The sequence below is a fragment of the Suricata suricatta genome, chromosome 2, assembly GCF_006229205.1.
Source record: "Suricata suricatta isolate VVHF042 chromosome 2, meerkat_22Aug2017_6uvM2_HiC, whole genome shotgun sequence".
In the NCBI taxonomy this organism is placed as follows: Eukaryota; Metazoa; Chordata; class Mammalia; order Carnivora; family Herpestidae; genus Suricata; species Suricata suricatta.
The window spans coordinates 186,244,695-186,261,530 of NC_043701.1; the positions used below are offsets into that span (position 1 = coordinate 186,244,695).

The window sequence follows — 16,836 nt, forward strand, 5'->3', positions numbered from 1 at the left end:
GGATAGATGGGTGCCCGTGTTCCCAGAGGGGAACAGGGGGTGGCAGGAGGCGGAAGCAGATCTCCTGGCCTTGCAGGTACAGAACCAGGCTTTATTCTCAGAGTTGTGGCGAGGGGCGGGGCAGAGCTCACCGCACACTCCCAGCTCGTAACCCTGGCTGGAGCCCACAGATCGGGGCTCATAGGGTTTTCTTTCCTTCTACCCCAAGCATAGCAACCAGCAAGGTCCCGAAAACAAGGCCCTGAGTGCCTGCAGCCCCTTGCCTTAGGTCTGACCCCTCAGGAAGCCCTGGACACTGGTTGTGTCGAACCCAGGCAGGAGACCTGGGGTCAGTGTGGGGGAAGAGAGAGCACGCTGCCTTCTGCCTGGGGACTGGGGCTGGGTGTTCCAGTGTCTTCTCTGAGAGGTCGGATGGTGGCCCAGCGGCCCACTTTGGGCATGGCGGGAGTGGGTGGATTTGGGGATCGTCAGTGCAGCTCAGCCATGTGCCTGTGGCCCCAAGCAAGAAGCAGGACGCCAGCACTGGGAGGTGGGTGCGGGCCGGGAGCGGGCCGCCTTGTCTGTAGGGGGCAAGTTTTCGGGCCTGACGTCTAAGAGGCTTCAGTGGAAAATGATAGAATAACAAACTTCAGAGGCCAGGTGAAAACAAGATACCTCCAAAAAAAATAAGTAGCTTCTCTTTGTCTTGGTAATTACTTGTTAGAGATGAGATGGAAAATGTTTCGTTTATAATAGCAGCAACAACTACAGAAAGTCTGGAGTAAACATAGCAGGAAGGATAGAAATGTAAAGTGAACCGCTTTTCAGAAGATGAGAAAATAAGATGCAAGACAATGAGCAGACAGACCCCCACCCTGCATCTGAGCTTTCGGGAGCCATGACTGACGTATGATGTTGGGCAAGACTACGTACAAACTGATGACTTAATACATTTGTATTTTGCAAAATGATTCCCACTGCCAGGAGAGTTAGTTAACACGTCCGTCATGTAAATATCTTTTTTTCTTTTTGGCTGTGAGAACACCTACTCTCTTAGCAACGCTGAAGTCTAGAATCCTGTGTTGTTAGCCATAACCCCGAAGCTGCACGTTGGCTGCCAGGAGCTCCCGCACCGCATCACTGCAAGCTTGGGTCCCGCCTCTGACGTCTCCCTGTTTCCTCCACCCCCACCCGTGGCAGCCTCCCCTCCGCTCTCTGTTCCTGTGAGTGTGGCTGTTGCAGATTCCACATAGAACCAATAGCATCCAACATCTGTCTCCTTCCGTCAGACTTACCTCACGCAGCCTGACGCCTTCTGGCCCGTCCTCTCTCGTGGCTGAATAACACTCCATTTCTCCTGCTTCCACGCCTTGGCTTTCGTAAGGAAGGCTGTGGCGAACATGGGGAGCACGCATCTCTTTGATTTCCTGATTTCATTTCCTTTGGACATGTACACGGAAGCGCAATTGCTGGATGACAGGGTAATTCTGCTTTTATTTTTGAGGAACTGCCGCACTGTTTTCCACGTTGGCTGCACCAGCCTGCGCTCCCTCCCGCCCCGCACCCTCACCGACACAGGTCACCCCTGCCCTCCCGACCACAGCCAGCCTAACAGGTGTAGCTTGGTTTGCATCTCCCTGGTGGCGAGCGAGGCTGAGTGTACCTGGTGGCCATCTGGATGTCTTCTTTGGGAAAGTCTCTATTCAGTTCCTCTGCCCATTTTTTATTTGTTTATTTATTTATTTACTTTTAGGAATTTAATCCTTTTCAAATAGAGCCAATTGTCTCTTTTATTTTTTTAATTTTTAAATGTTTATTTATTTTTGAGAGAGAAAGAGAGAGAGAATGAATGGGAAAGGGACAGAGAGAGAGACAGAATCTGAAACAGGCTCCAGGCTCTGAGCTGTCAGCACAGAGCCCGACACGGGACTTGAACCCACGAACCTTGAGATCATGACCTGAGCGGAAGTCAACGCTTAACCAACGGAGCCACCCAGGTGCCCCCTTCTGCGCCTTGCTGTTGAGTTGTCTGAGTTCCTCATGTGTTCTGGATGCGAATCCCCATGAGGCAGGTGGTTTGCAAACACTGTCCCCCATCCCCAGGCTCCCTCCGCATTATGGCGACCGTCTGCTGGCACGTCAGGAGCCTGCTGTGTGCTGCCGCTGCTCACTTGTTCTCCCTTTTGTGGCTTGTGCTTTTGGTGTCACATCCAAAAACTCATTACCAAGACCAAGGTCTTAGAGGTTTTTCCTATGTTTTCTTCTAGGAATGTTATGGCTTGGGGTCTTGTGTTAGGTCTTCAATCCATTTTTGTATATACATACGTATATAGGATTATATAAATAGATGAGCAGTTGATAAATCGATAGGAGATGATAGATAGATAGATAAATAGATAGATAGATAGATAGATAGATAGATAGATAGATAGATAGACAGAATGGAAGGGAAGGGCAGGGAAGGGACGGGACGGGAAGGGAAGGGAAGGGAAGGGAGGGGAGGGGAAGGCAGGGGAGGGGAGGGGAGGGGCGGGGAAGGCAGGGGAGGGGCAGGGAGGGGAGGGGAGGGAAGAAGGAAGAAAGAAAGAAGGGTCATTTCCTCAAATTCTCCCACAGAGTAGACAGGCACATTGTGTAGCTCCAGTGGTGTTTGTGGCCCTACCGTCCGGACGGCACGGCTCTGACTGTGAGTCAGAGCCCCAGAAGGAGAACCTGGGCGCAGTGGAACGTGCTCCCGGGTTCGTACTGACGTGCATCTCTGCGTGAGAGGGGAGTCTCCCCCCAGCGCGTCCCTGTGGCAGGGGCAGAGGCGGCTGCACACCTGGAATAGAGGCAGCCCCGTCCTGCCCAGACCCTCCCCCCGAACCGCTCCGCACCCACCACCTGGTCCATTCTGCTCGTTGCTGGCTTGTTCATCTGGCCCTTAGGCCATGACTCCTCTTCCTGGGCTGTGAGAGTCAGGGTCACGCCTCTTCTCCTCTCGGTTTTGGGACATTCGCTCAATGTAACCACGCCCACGAAAACATCACATTAAATACACTTTGGTGGCAAGAGCTGTCCTAAGGACATGTGACAGTCACTGATTGCCATGTCACATATGCCTCCTTCTGTGAAGCTTGGTTAAGAAACTTATAATTGATTAAGAAAATCAGAATTGAGAAGTCCAACTGTTTAGCATCTAGGATTCTGCTCAGGGCTAATTTCTAGAACTAAACACTCAAGGTCTGCTTCTCTTGGTGCCCTTTTGTGTCCTCTGCCTGACTCTAGCCCCAAAGCCTTCGGTCTAGAGCTTTCTATATTAAGATTCAATCCAAAGTAGGTAATTCTGGGGACGCCTGGGCGGCTCAGTCCGTTAAGCATCCAACTGCAGCTCAGGTCACGATCTCACGGTTCGCAGGTTCAAGCCCTGCATTGGGCTCTGTGCTGACAGCTCCGAGCCTGGAGCCTATTTCACGTTCTGTGTCTCCCTCTCTCTCTGCCCCTCCCCTGCTTACACTCTGTCTCTCAAAAATGAATAAATGTTAAAAAAAAATTAAAAAACAAAGAAGGTAATTCTGATCGGCTTTGATCTTGCTGTAAAGTTTCAAGCACTTTGGGATTCTCTGGTTTTGTCTAAGATTTGGCCTATTTTAATACTTTTTCTCAAGCGTGTGAACAAAGATGCATATCGCACTGTTATCACTGAAATGGCACTGGAGGAAAGGTGATCAGTTATCTTTGCTTTTATACATCTTTGTACAATCGTGTTCCAAGTGTTCCAGTGAGATTGTATTACTATTTTAATTTCAGAAACTCAAATTAAAAAACTTTAAAATAAAATAAAATAATAATCCCTTTTGAGTTCATTTTTGTAGGCGGTATAAGTCCACCGCCTGCGTTCTGCAGCTGACTGTGCGGCGTTCCCGCGTGTGCTGAGGAGGCTGCCCCGGGCCCCCGAGCAGGGCTGGCCCCGCTGCACAGAGCGGGCTGACTTCCGGCTCTCCGTCGGCCCCGCTGGTCCGGTTTCACCCTGGACCATGCTGTTTGGGCTACAATAGCTTTGAAATGAAGTTTGAAATCAGGACATGTGATGCCTCTAGCTTTCTTCTTCGTCCTCAGGATTGCTTTCACTATTTAGCTCTATTTCTTTCTATTTCTGTGAAAAATTCCATAACAATTTTGATAGGGATTGCATTCAATCTACAGATGACTTTGGGTAGGATGGACAAATATTTAACAACACTAATTCTTAAAATGCCAACAATACCAATACAAAAAGTTAACAATATTAATTCTTCCAGTCCATGAATATGGGATATATTCCCATTTATTTGTGTCTTCTTTAATTTTTTTCACCAAAGCCTTAACTTTTCAGTGTACAAAACTCCCACTTCCTTGGTTAGATGTGTTCCTAATTATGCTTTTGATGCTATTGTGAATGGGATTGTTTTCTTTATCTTTCCTCGATTTCATTGTTGGTGTACAAAGTATACCTGGCCTCGGGCCTCTGCGCTCTGCTTTTGTGCTCTGCAACGTTGTGGACCCGCTGGCCGCTCCTACCGGGGCTGGGGGCTCTTTAGGCGCTTCTGTATGTAAGATTACATTGTGTGCGCACAGAGACAGTTTTGCCTCTTCCCTTCCGGTTTGGATATAGTTTATTTCTTTTTCTTGCCTGATTGCTCTGGCCGGCACTTCCGGTGCTGTACCGGACGGGAGAGGGGACTGCGGCGCCTTCGTCTTGCTCTGATCTCAGGAAAAAAGGTCTCGATGAGGGTGGTGTTAGCCGGGGGCTTGTCACACGCGGCCTTTGGTGTGTCGAGATGTCTCTTTCACACTCTGTCTCTTCAGAGTTTTTATCATGAAAGATGATGAACTTTGTCAAATGCGTTTTCTGCATCTACTGCGATGACTGTACAGTTTTTACCTTCATGCCACTAACGTCATCACCAAGTTGGCTGCTGTGCAGACGATGAGCCAGCCTCGCCTCCCCGGGATAAATCCCACTTGACCGTGGTGCGTGAGCCTTATGACTGCCATTGAATTCAATTTGCTGGTATTTTGTTGAGAATTTTTACATCTATGTTCATCAGGAATATTGCTCCATAGTTTTCTTTCAGTTCTTTATCTGGCTTTGGGATCAGAACAGTGCTGGCTTCACAAAATGAGTTCCCAAGTATTCCCTTGTCTTTAATTTTCTGGAAGAATTTAAGAAGGATAAGTATTAATTCTTCTTTAAATATTTGGTCGAGTTCATTAGGGAAACCATCTGGTCCTGGGCTTTTCTTTTTTGAGAGGTCTTTGATTGCTGATTCAATCTCCTTTCTAGTAATGTTCTGTTCAGATTTTCAATTTCTCCATGGTTCAGTCTTGGTATGTTGTATGTTTCCAAGAATTTATCCATTTTTTTCTAGGTTATCTGGTTGTTGGTGTTCATACTAGTCACTTAAGATCCTATGTATTTCTGTAGTGTTACTTGTAATTTCTCCTCTTTCCCTTCTGATTCTATTAATTTGAGTCCTTTCTTTTTTTCCGGGTTAGTCCAGCACTAGGGTCCACACCAAGGACCGAGGTCTGTCTGCCTGTTACCGGACACCCGGGTGGGCAACTGGCCCACCAGATTCCCTTGGCATGAGGCGCTGGCTCCCACAACCCCCGCAGAGGTGCTCTTGGCCGTGGCTGGAGGTTGAATTACTGTTGAGGGATCGGCTCTGGGGACATCTTGTTGGCCATCTTGGTGACATCTAAGCATTTTATTTTGTAAGAATTCTGCAGTGTCAGTGAAATTACAATAAAATCCCAACCATTTTTGGTTTGTTTTCTGAATGGGAATAGGGGAACTTTTATCTGTTTTGTAAAATTTGACAAATGTGAAAATAATCAAACTTTTTGAGAAAAAAGAAAGACAACTTGTCCTCAGGATACGAAAATACACTCTGAAGCTACTATAATTAAAATAGCACCGTCTGGACCAGAGGGCACGTGGGCCAGCGTCAGAGGCGAGAGGCCGGAGGGGGCCGGGGCCCAGGGCCGCCAGCGGGATGGCAGTGGCCCCGCAGCAGAGGGTGGAAACGGCGCCAGGGGCGTGCCCGCTCCCAGGAGGGCAGCAAGCCCAGATCCCTGCAGCACGCCAGCTCGCTGCCAGCCTTTCAGTGGATTAGTGCTGGGTGTGGGAAAATTATAAAAATATTGGAGGAAACAAAAGAAAGCTGTTTTTATCATCTTGGGTTAGGGAAGTTCCTCCTAAGAAGCAACTAAATAAAAAGTGTCTGATTTCACAAGTTAAACATTAGAATTTTTGAACGTCAAGGGCGCGTGGCTGGCTCACCTGGAGGACCATGCGACTCTCGGTCTCGGGGTCGTGAGTTCAAGCCCCGCATTAGGTATAGAGATTACTCAAATAAAATTTTTTAAAAACTTAAAACAAAGGAAGTTTTAAATGCCAAAAGACGCATGAACCACACCGAAAGCTAAGCGACAGGTGGAGAGAAAATACGTGTGGCACACAGACCACAGTCAGATCCCCAGTGGCCAACGGTGCACCCCACACAGGCCACGTCGCGGTAGAGCACGGAGTCCACGAGGAGGCAGAAAGAGGAAAAGTTAAAACCGGGCCTGGCGAGGAACAGATGCTCAGTCTCGTTCACAATTAGAGAAATGCAGGTTTAAAAGTAGAAGACTGGGCCCCTCGGAGGCAGGGCAGCCCTCGCGGGTGGGACCCTAGCGTCTGAGCGCCCTGGGGTGGGGCTGGGTGAGCCCAAGCCCGGGAGGGGCACCCGTGGGTGCAGCCAGGCCAGCACAGACCCCACGCCCACGCCCCGGGGACCCCATGGCGGGGGGGGGGGGGGGGGGACGCTGCTGGCGCTGGCCGTGCAGAGCAGGTGTGGTCCCCAGAGACACGCGCCCCTGGCCAGTGGAGCGGAGACCGTGCGGGGACAAGCCACGCTCCCCGGCACCGACAGGCTCCCTGCTGCCGCAGGCTCACATCTACTCTCTGGGGGCCACGCTGAAGGCGGCCCTCGAGTATGTGGTGGAGCCCGAGCCCGAGCCCAGGCTGAGCCAAGACCTGGAGGCGCTGCTGAGCCAGATGCAGGCAGAAGACCCCCGGGAGCGGCCCACCCTCGAGGTAAAAAGTCGTCGGCCATCCCCTCATGTCACCTCCAAGGCCAGGCCCTGAGACCCTCGCCACAGCCCGGATGCCCCAGCACACACATGCGGGGCCCTCCTGTCCCCGTACCTCTGCCCTCGGTCACACGGGCTCTCCTCCTGGGAACTGGTGGCATCGCACTTTGTTTAAACAAGAACGTGATTTCTTATTATGTGTTGTTATTATGAAGGAGTTTGGCTTATAATTCTCACGGGCTAAACAGAATCTCCTAGTTCCCTACAATCCCAGGATATGTGGCTTTTTATGCCGCAGACCAGACGTGGAGGGCGGTGGGCGGTCGGCCACAGGGCTTCCTCCGCGGGCGCTGCCCCCTGAGGGGCTCACACGCCTGTCTGCAGAGCGTCATAGCGCTGTGCGAGGAGAAGATGCGCTTCACGTCCTCCTGCCGTCTGTGCCGGAGCCTCTCGGCCATTGGGAGGAGGGTGCTGTCCATCGAGTCTTTCGGAGCATTTCAAGGTAAGCACGTGTGCACGCGCTCGCAGGCACACACATGCGCACACAGAGGGTCACGCACGCATATGGGCAGGCACACGCACCCCCACTCACACGTGTGCCTCTGAATGTGCACAGATCCCAGCAAAGATCAGACACACGCGTTCACACCACTGTACTCACACACCGTGTAAACACCCGCATGCTCACATGTGCAAACAGATCACGTGTGCCCCACAAGCACACATGTTCACACTCTCTTGCTCACAATCACATAAACATGCATGGAAGTGCAAACTCATACACACCTATTTATGCACACGCACATTCGCACACAAGCATGCACACTTGTGCACAAAGACAGCACTCTCCCACACATACAAACCCATTGTGCAGACGTGCACACAGATCGACACGCACACCCACCCTCTGTCTCAGTCGCCCTGTGCACGCTTTGCAGAGCCCTGAGCAGCGGGGGGTGAGGTGCCGCTCGTCTCTGTCCTGGGCAGAGCAGGTCCGCACCTGGACACCGGGACATTTCACTCTGCCACTTCCGTTTGCCAGCAGCACGCGGTGCTGGAGGCCCGTTGCTTCCCACCATAGAAGCTCTTGCTGAAGCACGTGGGGTTTTCTCCGTCCACATGGGACTCTGGCAGGCTCTCAGGTGGCCTTGCCGACAAATGCCAGCACCCGCTCTGCCCTGTGCCTGCAGCACGGAGCCTGGGGGCCCTCGGGGAGGCCTGTGCAGAACCGCCGGGGGTACCGGGGCCCTTGGGCCGCCACCCCAGGGACTGCAGGCTTGGCTCCGGCAGCACAGCAGAGGGTGGTCACCGCCGGACAGACGGGCTGCGAGCCGCAAGGGGGCGCCTGTGTCTTTAGAGTCGTTTGCACAGAGTCACAGACACGTGTGTGGGAGGCGATGTGCCAGGACAGGGCGGGGCTGCAGCCACATTCACTCTCTTCCTTTGGGGAACAGCACTCCAGTCACTGTGCCAGAAAGCCAAGGCTCTCTGGACAAGACGCTTGGATGGCCTTGGGGAAACCCCGAGGGGGCCCGAGGAGGCTGTGGAGGGGGCCCAGGACCCTTTGGAGCCTGAGTTATTAGAATCAGCTGAGTTTTGTGATCAAGGAGGCAGATGAAGATGGTTCCGGCAAGCCTAAGGGGAGGAGCGGGGGAGCTAGGAGGGCGGGGAAAGGACCCCCATTCCCTCGGGCGGCCCACAGGGCCACTGGGGATGCCCAGCCTGGGCGCAGGCCCCAGCTGCGTCCCCTCACCAGCCATCCCCTTGCTTTCACCCAGATGTCAGCGAGAGCTCCTGCAGCGGGCGGCCGGCTGCAGGAGGCACGGGGCCCAGAAAGCAGCCCGGTGGCCGTGCCGCAGACATGGAGGACCTGGCCCCGCACCCCGCCCACGAAGCCCATGGCACCCTGGAGCAGCCCGCCGCCCTGCCCTGCAAGCCGCTACTGTCAGCCCCCGTGAGAAACGGAGAGCTGGCCAGCCTGGTCCTGAACACCCAGCGCCCCCTGGGTGACCTGGAGAGGAGCCGCCTGAGGAAAGTGCAGACCTTCTCCAGGCTCCTGCCCGACGGCCCCGAGGCCAGCGCCCTCTGCCTGACGCCGGGCCCCGCCGCAAACCAGCTGCCCACCCCGGAGCTCTCTCCTCCAGACCCCAGGAAGGCTCTTCCGGAAGGGAAGAATGGCCTTTCCAGCCACAAGACACAGCCCAAGGCCAGACTGTGGCCGGAGCAGGAGCCTGAGATCCGACGAGGAGGAATGGGAGGCGCCAGCCGAGGTGGGGACAGGGCGTCCGGGCTGCCAGGCTGGACCCCTGTGGAAGAAAGCCCCCCACGCCGCCCCAAGGACCCTGGAGATGCAGGCCGAGAGCCCGGGACTTGCAGGCCTGAGGAGGGGATTCTGGACGGAGCTGGGGAGCCGGCGAGCACAGCCACAGAGCAGGTGGGTGACAGACGTGCACAGATGTGCACACGCGCGCACGTCCACTGCTGGTCCTTTGCCACCGGAAGGGAGTCGCTCCTGCTCTAATGTACGAGTTGTAAGCAAGCTGGGTTTTGATGGAGGCTGGCACTACAGCCCCAGGGCAGAGCCTCCCCTGTGGCCTCCAGACGGGTGTCCCACAGAGCACCCCACAGGCCCAGGCCTCACCTGGCCTCACCAGGCATGTGGCGCCCCAGACATTCACGGGAGAGGCCCACCCCTGCTGGGGGTAGGGAGGCCATGTTCCTTTATTATTTAAATTCTAGTGAGTTAACATACAGTGCAGTAGGGGTTTCCGTGGTAGAAGCCAGCGAGTCATCCCTTACAGACAGCACCCAGTGCTCACCCCGGGGAGCGCCCTCCCTCATGCCTGCCACCGCTGCCCACCCCCACCCCTCCTTCCACCAACCTTCGGTTTGTTCTGTGTGTTGAAGAGTCCCTGTGGCTTGTTTCCCTCTCTCCCTTCTCCCCCCACCTCCCCTGTGCTCCTCTGTTCCACGCCCTAAGTTCCACACACGAACGAAATCAGGGCGTTTGTCTTTCTCGGACTGACTTCTCTCCCCTGACGCCGTCCCCTGGCATCCCTCCCCGGCCGGCCCTCTGCTGCTGGTTTTCCGAGTCAGGAGCGAACACCAGCCCAGCCTGCGGCCTCAGGTCTTCACTGATGCCAGGATTTTGTGCAGCTGCCGGGACGGGGTCTCCCAGGGCAGCTGGGGTCCCTCCCCAATGCTCTGGCCCCATGAGGTCCTCGGGCAAGGCCACCTGGGGGGCCAGTGAGCTCCAGGCCAGTGCTGCACCTGCACCAGGGCACCAAAGGCCGTTTCCCACCACACTCTGTTGGCCCAAGGGACAAAGGGTCATCAGTCTGTGATTTATATTTTTATTCATATCTTGGTAAGGACCTGAGGGTAATTTACATGAAAAATACAGTTACTGTAAAACAAATGTCTGTCCTGAAGACCCCAGTGCACTGACACGTGTTCAATGTGCCCACGCTTGTGTTCCCACCCACCTCACACGGCCCGCACGGGCCTCCTGCGCCCCCCTGACCTCCACCCCAGCCCTGAATTTGGCTCAGCTTCCCATGCCCAACAGCCTCACAACAGCCCACCTTCCAGATGGGTAAACTGAGGCACAGAGTGGCCATGCGGCCTCTTGGAGGGTGGGCAGCCACTGAGGGGCAGGGCGGACTGGGAGCCCAGATCTTGTCTTGACTACTAGGCTCTCCTGCCCCAGAGGCCCCACAGGACCAGGGCCCATGCAGACCTCCCCCACCCCAGGCGTCAGGGCACCCAGATCTCTGCTGTGTAGAGCCTGTCCTGGGCTCAGAGGTGGTGGCTTCCACCCCACATGTGGCGGGAGGCTTGGGGCGCACCGCTCTCTGGAACACGGCTGCCAGCCAGGCAACCAGAAATGGGACAGCAAGCTAGAAGGAGCGGGGCGCTGCACCCCGCATGGAGGCGGGTCAAGGGTGGAGACACTGTCTAGAACCTTCCCTAGAGCACGCACCTGTGTCCCAAGCGTGGGGGCTGTGGTCCTAGCTCTTCCTGTGGCCTCAAAGTGGCCAACTACCTTCCAGCTGAGTGCATTCTGACTCCAGGACTTTTCTGTGTGGTGGGGACCCAGGGATAGAGCAAAGCATACATATGTCACATAAAATTTGCTGTCTCACCCACTGAGCATACGATTCAGAGGCATCGGGCAGACTCACCCCGCGGGCAACCACACCCACCCTCCATCCCCAGGACTCTCCCATCCCCCCAAATAGAAGGTCCGTCCCCCATCAGACACCAAGTCCCCATCCCCTCCCCCGCCCTTGGCGCCTACCTAGAGCTCCGGGGACCTCGCAGGGGTGGGGTCACACCGGGCTTGTCTTTTGGTGTCTGGCTTCTGTCACTGGGCATCGTGCCCTCGGGGCTCGTCGGTGGGGGAGGCGAGGTTCCCTCCCGGGAGGCTGGGGGACGTTGCGTCATGTGGAGGGACCGCTGTGCTTCTCAGCTCGTCCACGGGGACACTCGGGTCCCCCCCAACTCTGAGCTCATGTGAATCTGCGGCCGTGAACACAGGGGTGCAGGTGTCTGTTTGAGACCCTGCTTTTAGCTCACGGGGGAGGGGCCCGCCCGGAAGCGGGATAGATAGCCTGTTCGTGCCAGGATTCTGGGGGGGGGGGGGGGGGATTCCGGAAGTAGGGTCGCCCGTTCCTGCGGGGATTGGGGGTGAGGGCAGGGATTCCGGAAGTGGGGTCGCCTGTTTGTGCGAGGATTGGGGGGGGGCGCAGGCGGAAGTGGGGTCACCTGTTCGTGCGAGGATTCGGGGGAAGGGGGGCGGAGGCGGAAGTGGGATAGGCTGTTTGTACGGGCATTGTGTTTAATCTTGAGCAGCTGGCACACCGCTGTCCACCTGGCTGCACCGTTTGACGTCCCCGCCAGGTGCACCGGGTTCTGATCCTTCACACCCTACCCGCCTCGTGTCCACGTGGGGATTTTGCCCACTTGCTCAGGAGCCCACTGTGTGGGAGGCACGTCCCACCCTGATTTGAAGTGGGTCCCACCCTGTCACCTCCCTGAGGGGCGGGGCCGAGCTGGCCCCACGTACCCACTCTCACTAAGATTGACTTCTCCCCCCCTCCCAGGGCATCTCCCTGCAGGACCTCCTGTGCCAGCTGGGCCGGCCCTTCAAGGAGTACGAGCTCTGGGCTCTGTCCCACGCGTGTCTCAGTGCTCTGCGCACCCACAGCGAGCACCCAGGTGATGCTCTGTCCCTGCGGTTCCGTGTTCAGCCCACCCCGCCAAAGACCAAGAGCAGCAGGTGGCCGCCATCAGGCACACGTGGGCCAGGCGAACGGCCTAGGGCCAGGCGGCTGTGTCCCCACTGTGAGCCATGGGTGCCTTGGACATGTCTGCTCTGGTCTCAGGACCAAAGGGGCCCAGGGCAGTAGGAGGGAGACCACTCTGCTATAAAGTTCAGTGGGAGCTGTGTGGATGGCCCGCATCCCCTCAACGGGGTGACACTGTCCCCAAAGTAGCAACATTGGCTAGGGGGAGGAGGGGATTTTAGACCCTCCCCAGGTTCACCGCCCCCTGAAGCTCAGCCCTCCCAGACAGCACGGCAGGCAGACAGCCCTTGATATCAGCACATCCTGGGGAGGGCGATGACGAGAAAGTCTGCCATCCGGTCCTGTGACCCGCAGGCCTTTGGAGTGCAGCCTCACAGGGGACCCCTCAGTGGGGCAGTGCTGGGTGCTGGGCCATGCTCCCCCTCTGCCCCCCTTCCTTCAGCTGCTTTCAGTTCCCAGCTTGATGTGTCCAGAGCAGCCTCCAGGCAGCAGAGGGCCCTCCCTGTGCCCTGTCCACCTGGCAGTCTGCCCAGGGCCTCTGAGAAAGAGAAGCCACTGTCCAGCTCCTGGCCCCTGTGTTGTGCTTCCTGGGGATGGGAAGGTGGCGGGGAGGGAGCTGCCCCACCCTGAGCACACCGCTGCCAGCTTTCTGGGAGAGCAGAGTCCCTGCCGTGAGTCCGGCTGCCCTGACCCCCACCTTCTCTCGCAGCCTACCTGTGCCTGGACTCCGTGCTGGTGGCCGAGGACGGGGTGGTTCTCTTCGGCCCACCTCCTGCCAATGGTTCGTACACGGGGTCACCCTTGGATGCTGTGCTCCACCACTAACCCCCAAGGTGAAAAGAAAACTCAGAACTTGGGCCTTTCTCTCTTAGGCACTTACGACACGTTTTTTCTGGCTCCTGAGGTTGCAGAGCGAGAGCTGGTGACTGAGAAGGTAACGAGGGCCTTCCCGCCGCGTCCTGCACCTCCCGCCCACACCCTCGGTCATGTCCCGTCCCCTCCTGCAGCCCACACCCCACACTCTCAGTGGTGCCCCCTTCTGCCCAGAGAGCCTGGAGTTGGGAGATGAGCACGGGCCCCTCACTGGGACTCGGGGCATCAGGAAGTCCTCCCCCGGGGCAGGAGTCACCTCCCAGGCCCTGGCTGGCCTGGCCTGGGCTGCATCCAACTAGTAGGTGCCTTCCTGGGTGGCGGGGGCGGGGCTTCTGCATGGACAGCCCTGGGCAGTATGTGTTGGCTCCAGAAAACCCAGGGCTAAACTTTCAGAATATTTACAAGCCACTAGTTAAACAGAGCCATTATTAAAAATTAAATTGTACAGATTTATGGGGCACCTGGCCAGCTCAGTTGGTGGAGCGTGTGACTCTTGATCTTGGGATGGTACATTTAAGACCCACATTGGGCACAGAGTTTACTTTAAAAAAAAGTAATAAAATTAAATTAAAATTAAACTATACAAACCTAAAATTACGTAACTTATATTCAAAACCAAGCTAGCACTCTACTTCCCTACTCCCCCAACTAAGTACAGCTAGAAATGCCACATCTCAAAAACAAGCATGCGACGTGTGCAAGGCAGGGAGCAGAAAGCGGCCTGGCAGGGGCCTCAGGCTGAGGAAGGCACAGTGACGAGGGCCCTGCTCCTTCTCTCTGCCTCCTGCGTGGAGACAGATGCCGCACTCTTGAGCCAGAGGACATGGCGAGCAGCGGGCCCTTGCAGGGGGTGCCAGAGGAGGCTGAGCATCCCCACCAGCCTATTACAAGGAGCCCTGCCCATTAGGCTGGTGGGGACCATGCATGTGGGGAGCCTGGACCCCCACCACTGCACCCCAGCCCTGACAGTAGCAAATGGCCCTCGAGGCCAGTGTTGCCAAGGAGGCCTCCTGGAGAGCCGAAACTCCCACCAAGATAACAAGGCCACCCCTACTTTGTGCTGAGAGTGGAGCCAGGTGAGGAGCAGGAAGGATGCCCACCTACCCCTCCCAGCCAGGGGTGTGAGACCAGAGGCCCAACGGGGACCCAGGACCCCCACTCCCTCCAGCAGGGAGGAGGAACCCCCTTCATAGGTGTCATTTGGGGCCAGGTGAAGAACCTGAGCTGTGCCCCCACCCGGCAGTAACGAGATGGCGTCCCCTCTTCCTGACCGCGCTGTCAGAGAAAGCCAGGTAAAACAAGTTAAATAAGATCTAGAGGCTCACAACATGAAAATGTCCGGGTTTCAATGAAAAGCCACTTGCCACACCAAGAGCCAGGGAGATCTCAAACCTAATGAAAAAAGACATTTAACAGATGCCAATGTTGGCACTGTGGGACACAGCCAAAGCAGAGCTAAGAGGGCAATTCATAGCACTAAAATGTATATGTGAGAAAAGAGGTAAAAGCTCAAGTCAGCAATCTAAGCTCCCACCTCAAGAATCTAGAAGAAGAGCAACATAGACCCAGAGCAGAGGAAGGAAGTCATGAATTTGAGAGCAGAAACCAATGAAAATGGAATAATAATAAAACATTGAAGTGAAAAGCTGGTTCTTGGTAAAGACCAACAAAATGTGAAGACTTCCAGCAAAACTGACAAAGAGAAATTAAAAAGACACAATTACTAACATCAGGAGTGACACAGGGGATACCCCGACAAACCCTTCGGACATGGAAAGAATAATGGAATACCACAGACAACTCTACACGCATAAATTCAACAACTTAGATGAAATGGACCAATTCTTCAGAAATCATAAACTACCACAATACACTCAATATGAAATAGATCTTTGAATGTCCCTTAACTATTGAGGAAATTGAATTTGTACTTTTAAAATCTCAAAAACATAAATCTCTGGGCCCAGCAGTTTCACTAGAAAGTTTTACTCAATGTTTAAAGAAAAATTACTACCATTTCTACGCAATCTTATCCAAAAAACAAGAGAAAACACTTCCAAGTATAGTTAATTAAGCTAATATAAATTCTATCAATGTATACAGATACATAGATGATGGGTAGATGGTGATAGTTAAAGGCATTTGTTCACACACACAGAACATCCCTCATGAACATGAAGGCAAAAACCCCTTCATGCAACCAGAATTCAGCAATATATAAAAACTATGCACCATGACAAAGTAGGGGGTGTTCTAGGGATACAAGGCTGGCTTAGTATTTGAAAATCAATCCAACATATGAAGCACCTCAAAAAAGAAAAATCCTATAATTACATTAATTGATGCAGAAAACCCATTTGGCAAAATTCAACACCCATTCATAATTTTTTAAAAACTCAGAAAAATACAAATAGAAGAAACTTTCTCAGCTTAATAGAAAGCATCACACACACACCCACACACACACCCTGAGCTAACATCCTCAGTGGAGAAAGACTACATGCTTTCTCCACGACTGGGAACAAACCAGGGATGTCCACTCCCATTACTCCTACTTAACATACTGCTAGAAGTTCTAGCCACTACCATGATGCAAAAAAAAAAAAAAAAAAAAAAAAAAAAAAGGCCAGGAAGAAGAAATAATAATTCTGCTTGCAGAAGACCTAATTGTCTATGTAGAAAATTCCAAGGAAACTCATGCTATCTACCAAAAAAACCTCCTAGAATTAATAAATAAGTTCTGATATCAGATAAACATTCAAAAATAAATTATATTTCCATATGTTAGCAATGAACATGCAGACACCAAAATTAAAAATACAGTGCATGCTCTCAGCATTAGCACCATCTCAGAAATTTCCAGGCCATGAACCAAGTGGAATAAGAAGTGAATGCACAACCTGAAGTGTAAAAGAAGAAAGATGAGGCAAAAGTTCAAGTAAACCGCCAGCTTGTGTGCCCACGGAAGCCACAGGTGGAGAAACAAGGAAAGCCAGGGGCCAGGGAAACTGGTACAATTATTGGACTGCACACCTACTTTCTAGAATTTGTTTCAGAAACAAACAGATCTAGAAACATCCATTGCCATCTGATCACAACAACCACCTTTGAGAGACCCACCTTGTTCATATGAAAACCGTCCCTTTTGGTCCTTTGCCCTGGACCTGTGACTTTCAGGACTAATTCTGTGCTCAGTTGTGGCTGAATGGAACATGTACAATAAATCATCTCTTCTATTGTCCTAGCTGAAATATATATATTTAATTAAGATACAAACAATATAAATGTACAATCACTCAAAAATTGAAACACATGTAATCTAACCAAGAATGCGCACACTTGCATGCTGAACACTACAAAATGCTGATGCAAGTAACCCAAGAAAGCCCCTGGGATGGAGGAGCAGGCGGAGAGTCTTAAATCTGACACCAGAAGCAGTATCCTTACGTTTCTCACAAAAGGAAAAGTGAGCAAACTGAACTTCATCACAGTTAAAAACTGACCAAATGGGATTTATTACGTGCATGGAAGGCTGACTCAACAATGGAAGGTGGATTTAGTACATCACATCAATGGG

General features: G+C 53.5%; 1 protein-coding gene across 1 annotated transcript in view; it reads left to right on the top strand.

Moving 5' to 3' along the window:
- Nucleotides 1-16,836, top strand: part of KNDC1 (kinase non-catalytic C-lobe domain containing 1) — a 61,103-nt gene that overhangs the window by 11,644 nt on the left and 32,623 nt on the right. The window contains exons 4-9 of the mRNA XM_029932814.1: nt 6,935-7,081; nt 7,462-7,579; nt 8,856-9,511; nt 12,183-12,297; nt 13,096-13,167; nt 13,259-13,320. Coding sequence (XP_029788674.1) covers nt 6,935-7,081; nt 7,462-7,579; nt 8,856-9,511; nt 12,183-12,297; nt 13,096-13,167; nt 13,259-13,320 — 1,170 coding nt within the window. The remainder of the gene's footprint in view (nt 1-6,934; nt 7,082-7,461; nt 7,580-8,855; nt 9,512-12,182; nt 12,298-13,095; nt 13,168-13,258; nt 13,321-16,836) is intronic.